The sequence below is a fragment of the Onychostoma macrolepis genome, chromosome 24 (genome assembly GCF_012432095.1).
Source record: "Onychostoma macrolepis isolate SWU-2019 chromosome 24, ASM1243209v1, whole genome shotgun sequence".
Classification (NCBI taxonomy): domain Eukaryota; kingdom Metazoa; phylum Chordata; class Actinopteri; order Cypriniformes; family Cyprinidae; genus Onychostoma; species Onychostoma macrolepis.
The window spans coordinates 21,072,466-21,090,123 of record NC_081178.1 but is presented as its reverse complement, the minus strand read 5'-3'; the positions used below and the strand labels follow the sequence as shown (position 1 = coordinate 21,090,123).

At 39.6% G+C, this 17,658-nt stretch overlaps 1 protein-coding gene across 8 annotated transcripts in view; it reads right to left on the bottom strand.

The window, feature by feature from the left end:
• Positions 1-7,489: 7,489 nt before the first annotated feature.
• The window catches only part of LOC131532835 (rho GTPase-activating protein 21), a 99,575-nt gene continuing 89,406 nt past the window's right edge, over positions 7,490-17,658 (bottom strand). For all 8 annotated transcript variants that reach the window (XM_058764616.1, XM_058764617.1, XM_058764618.1 and 5 more), the window contains 8 exons: positions 17,550-17,628; positions 17,291-17,364; positions 17,108-17,197; positions 16,457-16,582; positions 16,307-16,348; positions 15,927-16,032; positions 12,537-12,568; positions 7,490-11,571 (listed from right to left, as the gene is read on the bottom strand). In XM_058764616.1, the coding sequence (XP_058620599.1) occupies positions 9,952-11,571; positions 12,537-12,568; positions 15,927-16,032; positions 16,307-16,348; positions 16,457-16,582; positions 17,108-17,197; positions 17,291-17,364; positions 17,550-17,628 (2,169 nt within the window). In that variant the 3' untranslated portion in view covers positions 7,490-9,951. The remainder of the gene's footprint in view (positions 11,572-12,536; positions 12,569-15,926; positions 16,033-16,306; positions 16,349-16,456; positions 16,583-17,107; positions 17,198-17,290; positions 17,365-17,549; positions 17,629-17,658) is intronic.

Genomic DNA, 17,658 nt, shown 5'->3' with positions numbered 1-17,658 from the left:
GATTTCATCGAAAATATCTTGTTCTGAAGTGAGTTCCTCTGCTAAACTCAGCCATGCAAGGAGCGCTTGAGTGATGGAAAGGTAGTCCAGGGTTCATGAATGTGTGTTCTGAAGATGAACGAAGGTCTTGCGGGTTTGGAACGATCTGAGGGTGAGTAATTAATGACACAATTTTCATTTTTGGGTGAACTATCCCTTTGGAACCCACAACTGTGCTGCATGTCCTGAGCATCCGTGTGAGAGGATGTCACCACTAGGAAATTTTGCAATTTGAAGACAAAACTTTCTGCCTCTGTTACTTTCTCATAAAATACTCAGTTCTTCTAACCCTTTCCAAGACTTTTTTTTCCCTGCATGGTTGAACGCGGCTGTGACGGCTAGTGAAGAGTGCTGTTCCAGCCTTTAACAGGCCATGGTTTTGAGCCCTCCAGGCCCCTGTCACTCAGCTGTCAGTCCAGGCCCATATGGGCCCTCAGAGAACAGTCTAATATCATATTTCACACACAACCCGCTCAGGGTCAGTGATTTCCCAGATGCAATATGAGAAATGGACTCTTCATCAATGAGAAATAAAAGGAAAATAAAACACCACCCATAATACAGCCTTAAAACCATTCTAGAAAATTTGAAAATCTTTGATGCTCTTTTGAGGGGGTAATTATCAGTGCAGTTGTTTAATAAAATACATATATGGAGGAGATGAAGAGATCAGTAACATTAATATTTGTCCAATAGCAGACACTTTTGAGATATAGTAAGTAGTAATAGGCTGATATTAAAATATGATGTAGCCTAATCAGTGCACTTTTGAACAGAAATTAACATCATCAACAATTTATAACATGTTTTCACAAAATAGTATTGAGGCTAAAAATCCAAACAACCAAAACAATAAAATTACAGAGAGCACCAAAGTCTAAACTCATTTATGTTTCAGTTTCTGCAAAAATAAAGAAAAGAAAGAAAGAAAAATAAAGAAAAGAAAGAAAGAAAGAAAGAAAGTGTCTCAGTTATGGATGGTAACCCCCGTTCCCTGATGGAGGGAACAGAGACATTGTGTCAAATTCCGACACTAGGGGTAGCACTTGGGAGGCCAGACACATCTGACCTCATTGAGAAAAGGCCAATAAAATTGGTGAGCAAAATTTGTATAACTGGCCATGCCCTGGACATCTGGGTATAAATAGGCCAACATGGCATTTGCTCACTCGTTTTGTCCTGACAAGTCGAGAAGCGTCTCAGCCCATTCAGTGTCAGTTCAGAGATGTGGCATAAGGGACACGTCTCCATTCCCTCCATCAGGGAATGAGGGTTACAATACATAACCAAGACGTTCCTTTTAGGTCGGTCACTTCAACGTTGTTTTGAAGTCTGACAGTAGGGATCCCTATACTAAACTGTACTAAACCTATACTGCTGAACTGCATTACGAGTCCATGGGGTTGCAGATGTTGACAGACCCAGTGTGTCACAACCTGTTGCACCTCTCCTCCTCGTAACCCTCCAATACTCAAGATTTCACTCTCCCACATCTGGGAGAGCCACCACATAAGAGAGAGGTCACCTCAGCAGGAGCCTTTTCTCATTCTGAAAAAGTAAGTTGTTAATGTTGGGAAAGCGTCCGTTTCCTGAGTGGGTAAAGGACACTATGGAGACCACATCCTATGGACTTACTGAAAGGAAGTACTACATAGGAAAGGCTTCTGTGGGGGGCCCCACATAAGGGGAGATCTATCAAACATGGAAACAAGCGACAGACTGACTGTCTGTCTAGGGAAAACACTGAATCCTAAAAAAGGAGCAGGGCATTGGACTAATTCACATACTGTATGGGGCTGCCCGAGGGAGCCACAACATATGGAGCACTAATCCATTACAAGAGTTTACATAAGGGATACTTCCCCGTTATGGGTTCTTGTAGAGAGTTCCTCTGCTAAACTCAGCCATGCAAGGAGCGCTTGAGTGATGGAAAGGTAGTCCAGGGTTCATGAGAAACTGAACTGGACTCAATGAGGGCAAATTGCCACCTCAGAGAGGAGAAAGCCACTAAAAAGGCACATATCCAGGCAGGGGTCTTAGGATAACGTGAGAATCTGCTGGCCCGAATTCTGGGCACGGTTCATCAATGGAAGGGGCTTGGAAATTCCCTACCCTCTGGATAGAAGTCAGTGCAGTCAGGAAATCTTCATAGAGAGGGCACTAAGTCCAACAGACTGATAAGCCTCAAACAGATTTCTCTGTAAGGCCTGAAGGACCACTTAGAGATCCCAAGAGGGGATGAGGCACAGCCTTGGAGGATTCAACCTCCGGGCTCCTCTTAGGAATCTGATAACCAGATCGTGCTTCCCCACCGATCTGCCATCTAAAGTGTCATGGACCAAAGTGATGCTTATTGGTTCATCTCACCAGTTGCGCAAAGCAGAGTCCGTAACTTTAGGTCTGCTTTACAGTTTCAAATTAAACTAAAAAATCTGGGGGTGATATTTGACGCCAACTTCCGCATGTTTGTAATACAGTCAAAGCATCTTTTTTTTCATCTCAGAAACATTGCTAAATTACGTCCCATGTTGACTTTTTCTGTGGCCGAAAAGTTAATCAACACTTTTGTGTTTTCGCATATTGATTATTGTAATGCTTTGCTGGCTGGAGTTTCAAAAGCTACCCTAAGTAAATTACAGGTGGTACAAAATTCAGCTGCTAGAATTCTGACTAGGACCAGTGCAAGGGAGCACATCACACCTGTCTTGGAAAAACTGCAATGGCTTCCTGTTAGCTTTCGTATTGATTTAAAAATTCTTATGCTCACTTATAAGGCCTTGAATAATTTGGCTCCTCAATATTTGTCAGAGCTTTTAACCCCCTACACACCTACACGTGTTCTACGCTCCTCTGAAGCTGGTCTTTTAACTGTTCAAACAACTCGGCTTAAAACTATGGGTGATCGGGCTTTCTCTTCATTGGCTCCTAAATTGTGGAATTCCCTGCCCTCATGTTGCTCTGAGAATAGAAATGCAGAATCCCTTAGTATTTTTAAATCGTCCCTTAAAACATTTTTTTTTTAAGGTAGCTTTTATGTGATTTATGGAATTACTTTGTTTTATTATATTGGTTTTGTATTGTTTGATTGTTTTTACTGCCTGTACTTTTGTGTGTATCTTTTTACTTTATATTTGTATATGTATGTAAAGCGCTTTGAGATGCTACTTTTGAAGGCGCTATATAAAATAAAGTTTATTATTTTTATTATTTGCTGCAATAGTGGCCACATACACCTTGAATGTAGATGCAGACAGGCCCTCTCGGGGGAAGGAGAACACAGACCCAATGCCACAACTCCGAGGATCCTTCCCATGGAAAGAACACCAATTCACGAAAATGCGCCATTTCAGGTCATATAGCCACCTCATAGAGGGGGCCCTGAACCCCTCCCCCCTTTCCGAGAACCAAGTCTTGTTTGGGAAGTAGGAAGCCACCAACAAGATTTGTTCCCTGGTTCCATGGCCAGCTATACACATTTTGCTCGCCAATTTCATTGACTTTTTCTCAATAATGTCAGAGGTGTCTGGGCTCCAAAGAATTACCAGACTTTTATACAATGCCGAAATGACTGACCGAACAGGAACTCATTTTATGTTCCTCGAAAGAAAATTGTGTTTGGAATCGCATAAACTTTAGCTTCATTTTTCCATTTAGTTTGTGATACTTTTGCTCAAAAAGAAAACAAAATAAAGTCTGAGAGAAACTTTTATGTTACAGGCTTTGGCACTCTAATTTATAGTCCCTAATAACAGTAACAAATTATTGGCAGCTGTGTCCAGTCCAGTCTTCTCTGTAGTTTCTACTTTAATCCCACAGGTCTACATTAAAGAGCAGGAGACAGACTGGCACCTGCAATTATCCCTGTTCATCCAGCCATGGGCTTATTTCCCTACACTACACTCCTCCTCACACACACACACACACACACACACACACACATCTGCCAGTAAAGGCTAAATATTATTATTAGCAGACCTTTACAAACAAGCACACACAACTTTTTTGCATTCCCATGCAAGCCTAATATACAAGGACAGCCTCACAATGTCATGCAGCATTTAATTATTCATGCCAACACCTTACAAATATCACAAAAGTTCCCTCCATTGCTACATTGTACTTACCATGCTAAAACTGCAGTGCCCATAAAATCCAGTAAGGACGCATTGTAAGAAAATAAGTGGTTAAAGAATTGCTGAATATATATTCTGCTATATTTGTCTAAAAGACTAACAAAGGCACCCAGACTCCCTCTTGTTTAAAAATATGAATGTGGAGTTATTTTAACAGATATTATTGCTGTCATAAGCAGTCCTGGAGATCTACGAAAGCCCTTTTCCTCTAGGTGTACAACTGCTGAGTTAGCAACCGGAATTCATATCTCTATGTGCGGATTCATTTCTGTTCCTGTCCCCATTGAATCGGAGCTGGTTCATTCATTATATCTCGTTCATTCAGCAGGAAAGGCAGATGTTCATTTATTGCGTTATGGTAATAAATAAATATCACATTTATTAAAAAGAAAAAAAAAAAGAAAAGAAAAAAAGAACACATATAACTGATTTGATCGATTACTAGCAAAAAAAAACAACAACAACAAAAACAACAACAAAAAAAAACAATATATATATAAATAAATATATATATATATATATATATATATATATGTGTGTGTGTGTGTGTGTGAAAGATTAAACCAGATATACAGTACATTATGGTTTATAGCTTTTCTCACAGTAATAAACAATTACCTGCGGGTAAATAAATGATGCCAGTATTCATGCATAGTTATACTTAACTTGACTTAACTTGTTGGTTTTACTTCCTTTTACTGGCACAAGTAGGTCTAGGAATCCCATGAAGCCACTGCATAGCCTTCAAGCTATAAATGTTGGAACAAGACTCATATAAACATTTACTTGGAATAATAAACCATAAACTTTGGGCATTGCCTTTATGACTGTTGATTTGATTAGTTTTTGTTAACAACAAAGGGTCAATATCACAGTAAACTGCACATATTATATTTTAAAGAAACAGTATTTTCAGCATTCAGCATTTTGCCTGAACAACCCACTTTACCATATACTACAAGGTTGGTAAATTATGATAATAGTTATGCTTTTAGATATGCCATTATGATCAATGTGCTGTCAACTTCAAGTCAAGTTTGGCGAAACACTAGACTACCCAGAATCCTGAAAGTAAATTGACCAATTAATGGTAACAACTCACTATTTCCATGCAAACGGCAAACACAATTGTGACAAGCTAGCTAGATAATTAAAAGCAAATTAAAACAGGCTGTGGAAGAGTTAGAACATTAAAAATAATACCAACGATAGCCTTTCTGACAAGAAAGCATATTTAAAAGACAATAATTTAGCCAAGTTTAAGGATGTCACATTTGCCTGACAATAAATAAAAATAAATAAACAAACAAACAAACAAAAATAAATAAAAATGTGGTTATTCACACTTTAGTCTTATCACACCTTTATTTTTGTAGCTTGCTGTGTGGTGGCATCTCCGCCGTATCTGCTTTTAAAAAGAGTAAAGAAATACGATTCCATTTCCCCGGTACTAGCAAACCTGCACTGGCTCCCTGTTCATCTTACATCTTAATATTTGTATACAAATCTTTAAATAATCAGCCACCTTTGTAGCTTACAAACCTCCTGACACCTTATAATCCCCAGAGCCTTGTGTTCAGAAAATGATAAACTTCTGGTAGTGCCTAGGACAAACCGTCATCCAAAAGGCAATCGAGCTTTTGCAGTAATGGGGCTGAGACTGTGGAATGAGCTGCCTTTACATATTACGTCTGCTAAATCTCTGCTGCTGCTAGTAGAGTGTATGTGATTGTTTGATCTGTCAATATGTGTGTGGTTGTTTTTTCAGCTAACCTGAATGTTAACCTGCATGGTCTTTTAGTAGTGCTGTATAAATAAACCAAACCAAAATCAAACCATCCTTAACAGTAGCTAAACGTACTGGTTACAGTAGTGACTTACAAGTGAAAAAGGCTTTAATATCAAAAAAATATACCTAATGGACACATTTTATTTTAAGGTCTAATTCTCACTATTAACAAACTATTACTTTTGCCTCAATAATCTCCTAATTTGCTGCCTATCAATAGTTAATAAGGTAGTTAAATTTAGGTATGGGTTTGGATTAAGGGATCTAAAATATGGTCATGCAGAATAAGACATTATTATGTGATTTATAAGTACGAATAAATATCCATATGCATGCTGTCTAATAGTGAGAATTGGTTCTTAAAATAAGGTGTTGGCTATATTTTTCCTAATAAAACAAAAAACGGTAATACTTTAGAATAGGGAACACGTTCACTATTAATTAAGAGTTTTCTCTCAATAAACTCCAAATTTGCTGCTCATTAATAGTTAGTAAGGAAGTTGTTAAATTTAGGTATGGGATGGATTAAGGGATCTAAAATATGGTCATGCAGAATAAAACATTAATATGTGCTTTATAAGTACTAATATACAGTCAATATGCTAGCAATATGCATGTGAATAAGCAGTTAATAGTGAGAATTGGTCCTTAAAATAAAGTGTTATCAATGACTTCAGCCTTTTTCAGATGTTTTGGTTTGTTTCAAATTTATTTCAGAGTTTGTTTGGTTCAAGGTTTAGTGCTCTTTATTAAATATTGTTTTGAAATGCCTGTGCAGGAAATTAATTGGAAAAATACTTCTGTTGCCCAGGCAGCTGAAAAAATGCACTCAAACTATTTTATTATGTGTTAGAAGTATCTGAATGTCGATAAGGAGAGTTGCACTTCGGCGTTACGGTACTTCCTTTTACCGGCACCACCAGGTCCAGGAAGTTCATCAGATTCAAGTGTCTACCCTTCATACTTCAAAGGTTTCTTAAACTGGTAATCAAGCTGTTAAAAGAAATCATCAGGCAACATAAACATTTACAATGTTATACCCTGCAAGGTGTTTTTGGACTTAGCCCAGTCAGTTCTCCACTTAAATTGGATGACCCAAACAACAACACCACCAAATAATAATAATAATAATAACAACAACCATTTGTACTGCCATATCTACAGGCCATTCTGCTCGATGATACTGCAACAAATTCCTTGTATTGAGGCACTTATGATTGCACAATGCCCTCTTCTGTTCAGAAAGTGAACAACAATGAACATATATTTAATAAAAAATTATACAAGAATTTACCCTACCAATCAAAGCTTTGGACTTGTTGGTCTATTTTTATTTTTTTCTCATGATCTGAATTATCTTATGATGGCATGAATCTTTTAATCTAGTGGCTAAATGCTGAAATCTTTGCAAAACTACAATTAAAAAGTTGAAATTGAAACAGATACTGTTGGGGGAAATACTAACTGAGTGACTGCTAGACCTAGATTCTATACATTACATAGATTACCAATGACAATGAGAAGAAGCTGACAAAGATCATTTATTTCCAGTGTTTTTTTCTTTTCTTTTCTTTGCAGTTGGGAGTGACACATATGAGCATTCAGAGGTAAGATGAAATCCGCACACATAAGTATGAAGTCATGCATACTCTCCCGAGGAATCACATGCTGGCTACTACACTGGTCAGCTACGACAAAATATGTGACTTTTTGACAAAGGTAACATAAAAAAAAAATACACATTTAAGATATTGCCTCAATAAGAGACCAGGGTAAAGACGAATCCAGTGGCAAAGCACGAGATGACTTAAGACTACTGACTGATGAAGCAGTGGAAGCTCTGGGTCTGCTTTTGCATCGTTTTGTATAAAAATTTATTTTTTTTCTTTATTTTTTCTTTCTTTTTTTTTATTCTGATAAAATTCAGTCATTCATTCACAATACATATTCCATATTAACAAACAACAAAATTAATAAATGGCACCTTTCCTGTCACCAGAACCAGTTGAGGCACTTTTTTGTAAGGAAACAGAATTCCTTGTAATTTTATGACTTATTTGCTGTTAGGTTGTACTTTGCATTAAAATGGTTCAACATGACAATACCAGTAAGCCTGGTACTGCTACAGATGTTCAGGCTCTGGTGCTTTCACTCTAGCACTTACTTTCACAATCCTGTAGAAATATAAAAAGATTTCATTCTTCTTCCACATTTATGTCTGGCTGTTATGATGCACTGTAAAAGGGATTTCCACAGCACACAGCTCAGAAAACAGCCCATATCAAGGCTAACCTTCAAAATAATAATAATAAAAAACAAAAAATACTTCAAGTACAGACATTATTTACATTTTTTTCACTAATGAAAACTGCAACAAGCAATTTACGTGTTAGTCAATATAACAGCAAGCATATTACATTCTTCATATGAGTAACATCAGGAGTCTTCTTTTTTTTTTTTTTTTGTCCTAACCTTGGACTAGATGCCTTTTCTTTTCCTTTGATATTAGTTTCCTTCAGTAACAGTTTTGCAAATGCATGTCTGTCAAAGTCAGAAAAATTGTGCTGTTGAGGCAGTCGGTAAACATTGGTATTGTACAGCCTCTGAATATCAGGCCACTTCACTGTCATGCATATATTACTAGCTTTCAAGAAAACAGCTCCAGAACTGATCCAAAAACAATGAGTCAGATAACTCAAATTTGTTACAATTACTCCAGTTACTTTTTTATAAGCCTATACATATAGATATATACAATTTATATTTATAATATATATTCATATTTATAGATACTTTGTTTAAAAAAAACAAAAGGACATGGGGATGGAAAATAAAAGTGGAGTAACCTTAGCTCTAAGGACATTCATTCAATTTAAGGCCTGTTCACACCAACATGCATGTTTGGCACAAAAATTCATCCTGATTTTCACATACAATTTGCTTTTTCAGACCTAAACATACAAACTGCAGACAGGTTGAATGAAACTGCAAATTCACTCTCTGACAGGTGCTTATAGAAAAGCACCCTGATGACCCCGATAAACAAAGCGCTGTGTAACTTTTCTGACACCCGCTTGTCACAGAGAAAAAAAATCAAATAGCATTTCTCCATTCTGTCACCGATGGAGTTTTGGTTCCTTGCCGCTGTCGCCTCTGGCTTGCTTAGTTGGGGACACTTATTTTCCAGCGATGATTACATGATCATCTACATGATTGCACAGATACTATTTAAACTGAACTGAGCTGGGCGATGACATCATTGAATTCAATAATGCAATGCCTTTAACTGAAAATTGAGTGTTTAATCTTGTCATTTTACATTATTGACACTATTTTCCTATTCTGATATTGGAAAGTTGCTTTGACACAATCTTTATTGATATATAAAAAAAGGTCACTTGACTCGACTTGGCATTTACAAGTTTTCAAACAGCCATTCAGATTTTTGCTATGGTGCTTATTTAACAAAACCGAGTACAAAGACAACAGAGCTGGTTGCGGATTCTTATGCTTTATTCACTGCCATTTAGCAAAATAATATTTGAGAGTGCCACCATGCCATTTTATGTAAGAGAAGCAGCTATAGGCATGTCACAAAAAGCGCAAATCTTACTGGTTTTGGCCAGTTTTCTTCACAATGTGATGGAAAAGAGATTTGTCGCATGGATGGCATGCGAAAGTTCATGTCGGTCTAAAACCAGGGCTGGGCAACTTCGAGCCTGGAGGACCACTGTCCTGCAGAGTTTAGCTCCAACCCCAGTCAAACACACCTGAACAAGCTAATCAGTGTCTTCAAGATCACTAAAAAGCTACAGGCAGGTATGTTTGATTAGGGTTGGGGCTAAACCCCTCAGGACAAAAGGTCTAAACCGATGCATTACCAGTTTGCGTTTGTGAAATACAAAAATAGAATTTTCACACCAAACATTCACCTTGGTTTAAACAGGCCTTTACACACATATTATGACACTTGCAAATTATTCTTTCCTTTTAAAGATATTGGTAGAATCGTGAGCGCACCACTTGGGCTCCTGACAATTTCTGAGGATGAGCATCAGCTCCAGAATTCAAACTGTTTCTGGATTTGCCCTTTGACGCGCCTCCGTTTACTTGTTCAGAGCTGGACTGGGGACATGGAGAAGCAGAGGGAGTCAGTCGCTCAGCTCTCCCTGCTTGGGCCTCTTCCATTTCTGTCTCTATCCCATCTTGACCTTTCAACTCTAGACTGGCCTGGGAGCCTTCAGTTCGACGATGCTCACGAGCAATCCAGTTCCGGATAGACACATCCTGAGAGTCGCACTTGGGTTTGAGGTGCTCCACAGAAGACAGTTCGGCACCTTGGTCCACCCCGCCCTGTTCCCTCCAATCATGAATGACATCTAATTCAGCAAAATCCCGCTGGCCACCCATAGTATGCCGTCGGCGGATGCCCTTTTTCTTTCCACGTGTCTCCGTAGAGCGGGTCCTTTGCGTACCAATACCGAACATGTCATCAGCAGAGGCACGTAGACGGGACTTGAGTCTCTCTGTGATTTTAAGATGCCACGATGGCTCAACGCGGTCCGTTTCAGTACGCAACGAGGCACTAAGGCTGCCGGTGGAACGGCCTCTCTTCATCACCTCCAGAACTCGAGACAGTCGATTTGATTCATTCTTGCTGACCCCTTGATTGCCACCACCAGCACCTGCCTCCACAGATGAATCGCTGTCTGTCTTTTGTCGAAGGGATCGCCTCCTGGTCAGAGAGTCGCATTCTATGAGCTTATGGGAGGGCAGCAAGCGGCAAGCTAGTTTGGGTGTGCTGTTGCCGCCATCTTCTGTGGATGGTATGTCTAGTCCAGCGATGCCAGGGCTAAACATTGGGAAGTCACTCTCGCTGTCGGTTTCCATCGGCCGCCCCTCACTGATGAGCTCACTGCGCTCGTCATCTGCCTCGTCTCCTCCCCGGCTTTCTGCCACAGACTGCACCTCTGGACTTAATGTGATGGATTCCACTCCTGTCAGAAAGGTGGTAGAGGAAGTGGTCGAGTAGTCCGACGTAATAGAGCTCACCTCGGCAGTTAGCGAAGCCCCCCAAGGAGCAGGTAATTGCTCAGGGGCCGGTGAAGTTGTACCCCATTTCCGAGGTCTGGTTCTGGGTACGGAGGCTCCAGAACTCATTGTGCCCAAGTCTGAGGTGATCTCATCTAACTGTGAGGAAGGATCTGAGAGGGTGGATCTGGTGGTGCGACGGTTGAAACCAGATGAACATGAGAGCTTGGGTGAGGGGGAGAGAGCTGAAGAGGGTTTGTCCTTCATAAAGAAAGAGTTTCTGTGCTCCTTCTTGTTCTTCGGCGTTGACTCTGCACTTATACCGTTCTTCATCTCTCCAACAAGTGATTTTCCGCATGGACTGGACCTGCCTGCCACCTCCTCCTGGCTTTGGCGGTTCTGCTTTTGAGTTAGGTTCTCTTTCTTGGTGAACAAGGTATCAAGGTCGTCATCAGAGCTGCTGGGTTGCAGCTTCTCCTTGTGCTTCTTTCGTTTGCGGTTGGCCGCAGCAAAAATGGAGGAGACTCGTGGCTGAAGGAACTCGCGGCTGCAGTGGTCCTTCCCTGATCCCCAGGAGCCCTGGACAGAAAGAGAAAGCAAGAGTGACAGACTCAGTCACAGGGAAAAGAAAACAACTTTGTAAACCAAGGAGCCATAAAGCACAAATGCCTAACAAGGAAACATGGAATTAAAAGCCCAACCGCTGCCCTTGCAGGTGGCTAACCCAGAGTACTCCACCTGCTTCTCTGATAGCAGCACAAATCAGAGGTTGAAGGACTGAACATAGAAAGAAACATTAGAGACAGTCACAGAGCTCCAAATGAGGCCTCTTTTTCAGAACAGCCACATAGCACAAGAAGCACCCGCAACACCAACAGCACTGCCACATGGAAAAAGCTGCATGGGTTGCATTTGAAAACAAAGCTGGAGCCAGATGACAGAAAAAGGGATGGGAATCTTAATCCATTTAATGGTTTGTCTAGTACTTTGGGAGTTAGAGGACGAGTCTAACTACAAGAGATCAACTGTATTGCCAACATTTATCTTCATGTCCACCAACCTAACATAGTAATGGTTCTTGGTTGACAAAGTGATGTCTTAATTCAGTGAATGCCAATCAGACATTAATTCAGTAACAGACAGTGAATGTGCTGTTTTAGACTGAGTTTGAGAGGCTGATTCACTTAAATCATTAGAACCAAGTTATACGTTAAACATTCAAGAACTGTTAAAAGAGCCAAACAACATGAATATATTTCAGTTGCAGTAGTTTTTAAAAAATGGTTCTCGATTCCCACCCCTAGGCAGAAATGCTTCGTGCACCTTCTAGCAACATCTCATTTCCCTGTTACACTGAATGCAGGGCATATTCAAAGCATGACATGATGGCATCTGATCCATCTGTCCAGTCTCTTCAAGATGGCAACTGGCTCCCAGGTGCTGCTTTGGGAGTGGTGGAGCATGTCAGCCTGGTGCAAGAACTACACTCACCCACTATACCTGCCCTATCAGAGAAGTGGTCTCGTTCCAAAAGTCAAACTCACCTTAGATTTAGCAGAGTCACTGGTTGGTGAATCTGTGGAGTAAAGAAAAATAATACATGGTTAGTGACCTGCACATGTCTTTCTACTGATCTCAAACAAACTGATATACAGAGAGAAGGTGATAAGCAGAGAAAAATATGCATGAAGAAAGGGTGTGCATGACGACGAGAGCATGGCAAACAACAAGAGAGAGGAACGTCGAGGAATATTTCAAAAGCAGGCATGCATGCAAACGAATGAGTGAGCGCTGTTTTACTGTAACATTCAGATACATATTCACCAGTAGGGAGCAATCGTTCACGTGTAAGACCATCCAGCAAACACAGACAATATGGTAACATGAAAGAAATTTTTGTGGTTGCAAAAGAGATCAGCTGGACTTGAACTATTTTATGAAGGAATAACTCCAACTAATAGGATGCATGGACCACAGAGTACACACAAAATGATGCAGGTCTTGCAGGCAGTGTCATTGACTGATGTGACGTCATTGAGCGACATTTGTGTTATAATGACCTATGGAAAATCTATAATCATCTGATTCTGACATACTAAGATCTTTAGAAGCAGATATACAGAACCTATGATTATAAGAAGAAACTGGAGAGAAATTTAATTATCTTTGCATTTTAAGTAGAACATAAGTATAATTTTAAGTAATCAGCAAAATATTGTACACAATAAAGTATTGTGGTTATACACATAACCAAAAGTTAATCTGTATAAAACAGCAGCCCCACTAATAATACGACCATGTAGACAACTTATCAACTCAAATAACATATTTTTGTAAAGTAGAATTAATATAAGGGCTTCAACTAAAATACAAGTTTCCCATACATTTAAACTCTTCTGAAGACTGCATTAAAGTGTTCACAAGGCTTTAAGTGAATTTAGCATTTTCTAATTAATTCTACAACCCTTTCCACTCTGAGCTCAAGTACAATGTGTGTGATTCAGTAATGGATGTTTAATGACAGTGCTGAGGCTGGTTTGATGTGTGCTGTCGTGACCAAAATGAAGACGAGACACTCAAGGCATGAACCAAGGTCAGAAGTGACAGGGGTCAGAGAGGGGCTAGCTACGCAGAAAAGATGACACTATGGGAAGACAGAATGCCAGCAAGGAAAAGTTAAAGAACCGATTCACTGCCGTCTTTGCTCTCATTTCATTTTCCATGGCAAAGACTACAAATTTTGGAGGCTTATTTCTTCTGTGTTGAGCCGAGCCCCCCTACACACCCCTTGGTGGTGACAAATGGTATGACCGAGTGATATTCAGAGCCGAGTAGCATTACCATGCTGTCTCTCCATTTGGCCAGCGTTCAGAGAGAGAGAGAGGGGCGAGAGACGGCGAAGAGCCTTTGAGACAGCAGCACTGCTCTACGCCAGGTAAACTCACAAACCACACCCCACAGAACCCAACACTTCTGCTGCGCTTTCCCTTTGCACTTTTTTGTTCTCTTTTCTCAGTCGCCCACGTCATAAAATGCGAGGGTGTCTGCAGACTAGGCAGCTACACTGCGGGCAACAGTCCTCCCTCTTCCTACAGTTCCAGCTGCCCATCACGGACACTACTGAGTCCATCAGTGACATCAAGGTGTGATAGACTCCGCCCACTTGTCCTGTGTCAAGATCAGTATGTGTGAATGCTGGGAAAGCCTTTAGGACACGCGACAGAGGTGCACTAGGGACAGAGGGATCAGAGATTGGCAAGCGTGTTCTGCGGTTTGGCTTTAGCTGTTTGTTTGTTCTCTCTTAGAGAAAGAACATGACGTGTTAGTGCAGCAGTTGGCAGAATTACAGAGACGACCCAGTGGAGTTTGAACGCGCAGATATAGAGACACACTAAATGGGTGAATCTCACAGAAACGGTTGTATTTCACCCCAAAATCAAAAGGAAAAAATCTGAAATTGTAATCTGCATAGGGTAAATGAAGCCTATTCCAGACATTATTTTCATAACAATTAAAGGGATAGTTCACCCAAAAATTCTGTCATTAATTACCAAACCCGTAAGACCTCCGTTCATCTTCGGAACACAAATTAAGATATTTTTGATGTATTCCGAGAGCTCTCTGACCCTCCCATAGATAGCAATTTAATTAACACGATCAAGGTCCAGAAACGTAGTAATGAGATCGGTAAAATAATTCATGTGACATCAGTGATTCAACCGTAATTTTACAAAGCTACGAGAATACTTTTTGTACGCAAAGAAGATAGAAATAATGACTTTATTCAACAATTCGTCTCCTCCGCGTCACCCTGGTGCCATTTTGGAGAGTATCCACTGAACGTAAACAGCGTATGCTGTTCTGTGTCAGCTGCGTCAAGCAGATCCGTTGTTTTCGTTCAAATCAAAGTGTAAACAACGTAGAAAACACTGAAGATGAATGGAGTTCTTACGGGTTTAGAACGACATGAGGGTGAGTAATTAATGACAGAATTTTAATTTTTGGGTGAACTATCCCTTTAAGGATCTTTCCAGTCAAAATTCTCATTACGGTAATGTGCCCAAATATTTCACTTTTTTTTTTCTCTCCCATTCTTCTTATTGTTGATTCTCATAAAACATCTGATGTTACTTTATTTTAAGAACCAATTCTCACACAATTAGTACTTATAAAGCACATGACCATATTTTAGATCCATTAATCCACCCCATACCTAAACTTAGCAACCATCTTACTAACTTTTTAATAAGCAGCAAATTAGGAGTTTATTGAGGGAAAACTCTTCATTAATAGCGAATATATGTTCCATATTCTAAAGTGTTACCAAACATCTTTATTAATTTTCTTTTTTTGCATAGTGGTAATGTGGGGAGGAAATAATAAAAAAATAAAAAAAATCTTAATGTTAAAAATAGCCTTCATTTTTCTTTTGCAAAATAAAATTTTATTCTTTCATTTTTTTTATTTTTTATTATTGGGTGAAATATGACCCGGCCATGTCTTTGACAGGTTTTGTGAGATTCACACAAACATGACAAATGAGCAAAACAGAAATGGGATAAAGACAATTGCAGAAATTTACACAACTGAAATTAAATCAGCTAAAAGGATGGAAAGTAAAGATTCAAACCTAATAACTCAATGTCGCACAGAGCAAGCTTCTGTAGGCAAAAATGTCTAACATCTTGCCTCACAAACTCACACAGGCTTTGTAATTAGCCATAGCACAGAAAAAAAATCAAAGTTGGGAGAAGCTGCTTCTGTTCTCAGAAAAGCAAAGCATTTTTTATCAATAATGTTTAAACATATTATTATACTGTAGTTTTTGTTTTAGCTCACATCACAAGGTGTGCTCTTAGACATAATTATACTTTACAGAATGGTATAAAAGTTTAACCCGTGTCAGAGAGGGTCCAACAAAGGGCACATGTTACCTGACACTTCCCCTGGAGAGGTGCCCGTCCGGCCGATGTTGGTCAGCAGGTGGTCAATGTTAGGCACAGGCTGGGACTCCACAGCACTCTCCTCCTGGGCTGTAGTCTGAGCAGACATACAGAAAAACAATTCAATGAAGCTGCAGTGATTCAAAGTAATGACAAGGAACTAGATTTGAATGGTTCTGGGCGGCTGCTCGCTGGTTACTTGCTCAAAAGAGCACATCCACAGTTATGGATAAGATACACTCAAGTAGTTTAAGGGTTAAATAGGGTTAGGGGTGTGTTCAAAACTCTGATGCCTACCTTAGCAAACACACCTAAAAAGTAAATAACTTAAAAAATAAAAGGATTAAGGAAGCAGCTGTACTAATACACACCGTAGGCTCCTTGTCACCCTCCTCAGTGAAGAACCAGTCGTACTGCAAGAGAGCACCAGACTGCATTCAGAATTATTTCACCAATGCTCAAATACCTGACACATCTGAGAGAGGTGTTTTCATTTTACATGAGAAAATTAAAGAACTCACATGCTGAATGAGCGTTTCTACAATCTTGTACTGGTCTGGCATGTGTGTCACCATGTGAGTCATATTGTCTTCAGATGTTCTCACTAGTGTTGGGCCAAACACAATTGCCAGATTCCGTGGCTCCATCTGACACAATGGGACAAATGAGAAAGATGAGACATTTCTCATCATAAAGTGAGTGTACACACAGGACACATTCTTTCGAACGTCAGGGTTTATGACCAATGCACCACGTATTGCTGTTTTGTTTACATGCTTCATTCATGTTCTTCTGTAAAAGCCATCAGTGCACATTATTACACAGTAACTTTCTCTGCCTATAAACACTACTTTCCTTTTGGTTAACATCACCAAGCCCTCCCCTCCAACTACATATTTTTGATGCATAAAATCAAGTCCCTCCACTTCTGAATATCATATTTCACTCAGAAAATAACAACTAAAATTAGCTGCATTTCATGTTTTCCCTTAAAAAAGAGCTTTAAAATAAATATCTGGATCACTGAAAATCTGGGGAGAAGTTTAAAAAAAATGTCTCGAGAGCCCTGTATTATGTGTTCTGTTCCATTTTGTTGCACGTCATCTTGTTGCTTTTGAACGGAAGCGCGCATTCTGTGTGTACGTCCCTGTGGACTACCAGAAATGTTTTACCTTGTTCTTCTCCGAGTTTTCAGCCACAGTTTTGAGATGTGCTGAGAGGAACTTCAGTGTTTCGTAATGGTGATCAGGCAACTCGTGAAGCTGAAAAATTAGAAGTTTATTTAGGGTTGCCATAACAAACAGTGAAATTATTAGCACTATAAAAAAATGGTAATTAGGTAAACAGCTTCATACCAGTCTTTTGAGCACTTTGAGTCTCTCTACAGGATCCTCTATTCTGTTGGCATCAATAAAGTCTGCATATCTCTCTACAGAGGGCATATCATGAAGGAAAATTACTTCAAATGTCACATGTTGAAATTTCCCATCTTTATCACTCACAGCCACTAGATGGCAAACTTCACAATTAATGTTGAGCAAGTGCAATATATATATATAAATAATATGAGTCATAAAGAGCCCCAAGCAAGGGAATTCCAACAAGGACTTTTACCGTTAGTGAAGAGAGGTTCAGGAAGTTTTCTGAAGAAGGATTTGAGTAAACTGCTGATCACATTCAAGTCCTTCCATTTCTGTGGGGAATAGATAATGTATTAAAAAAA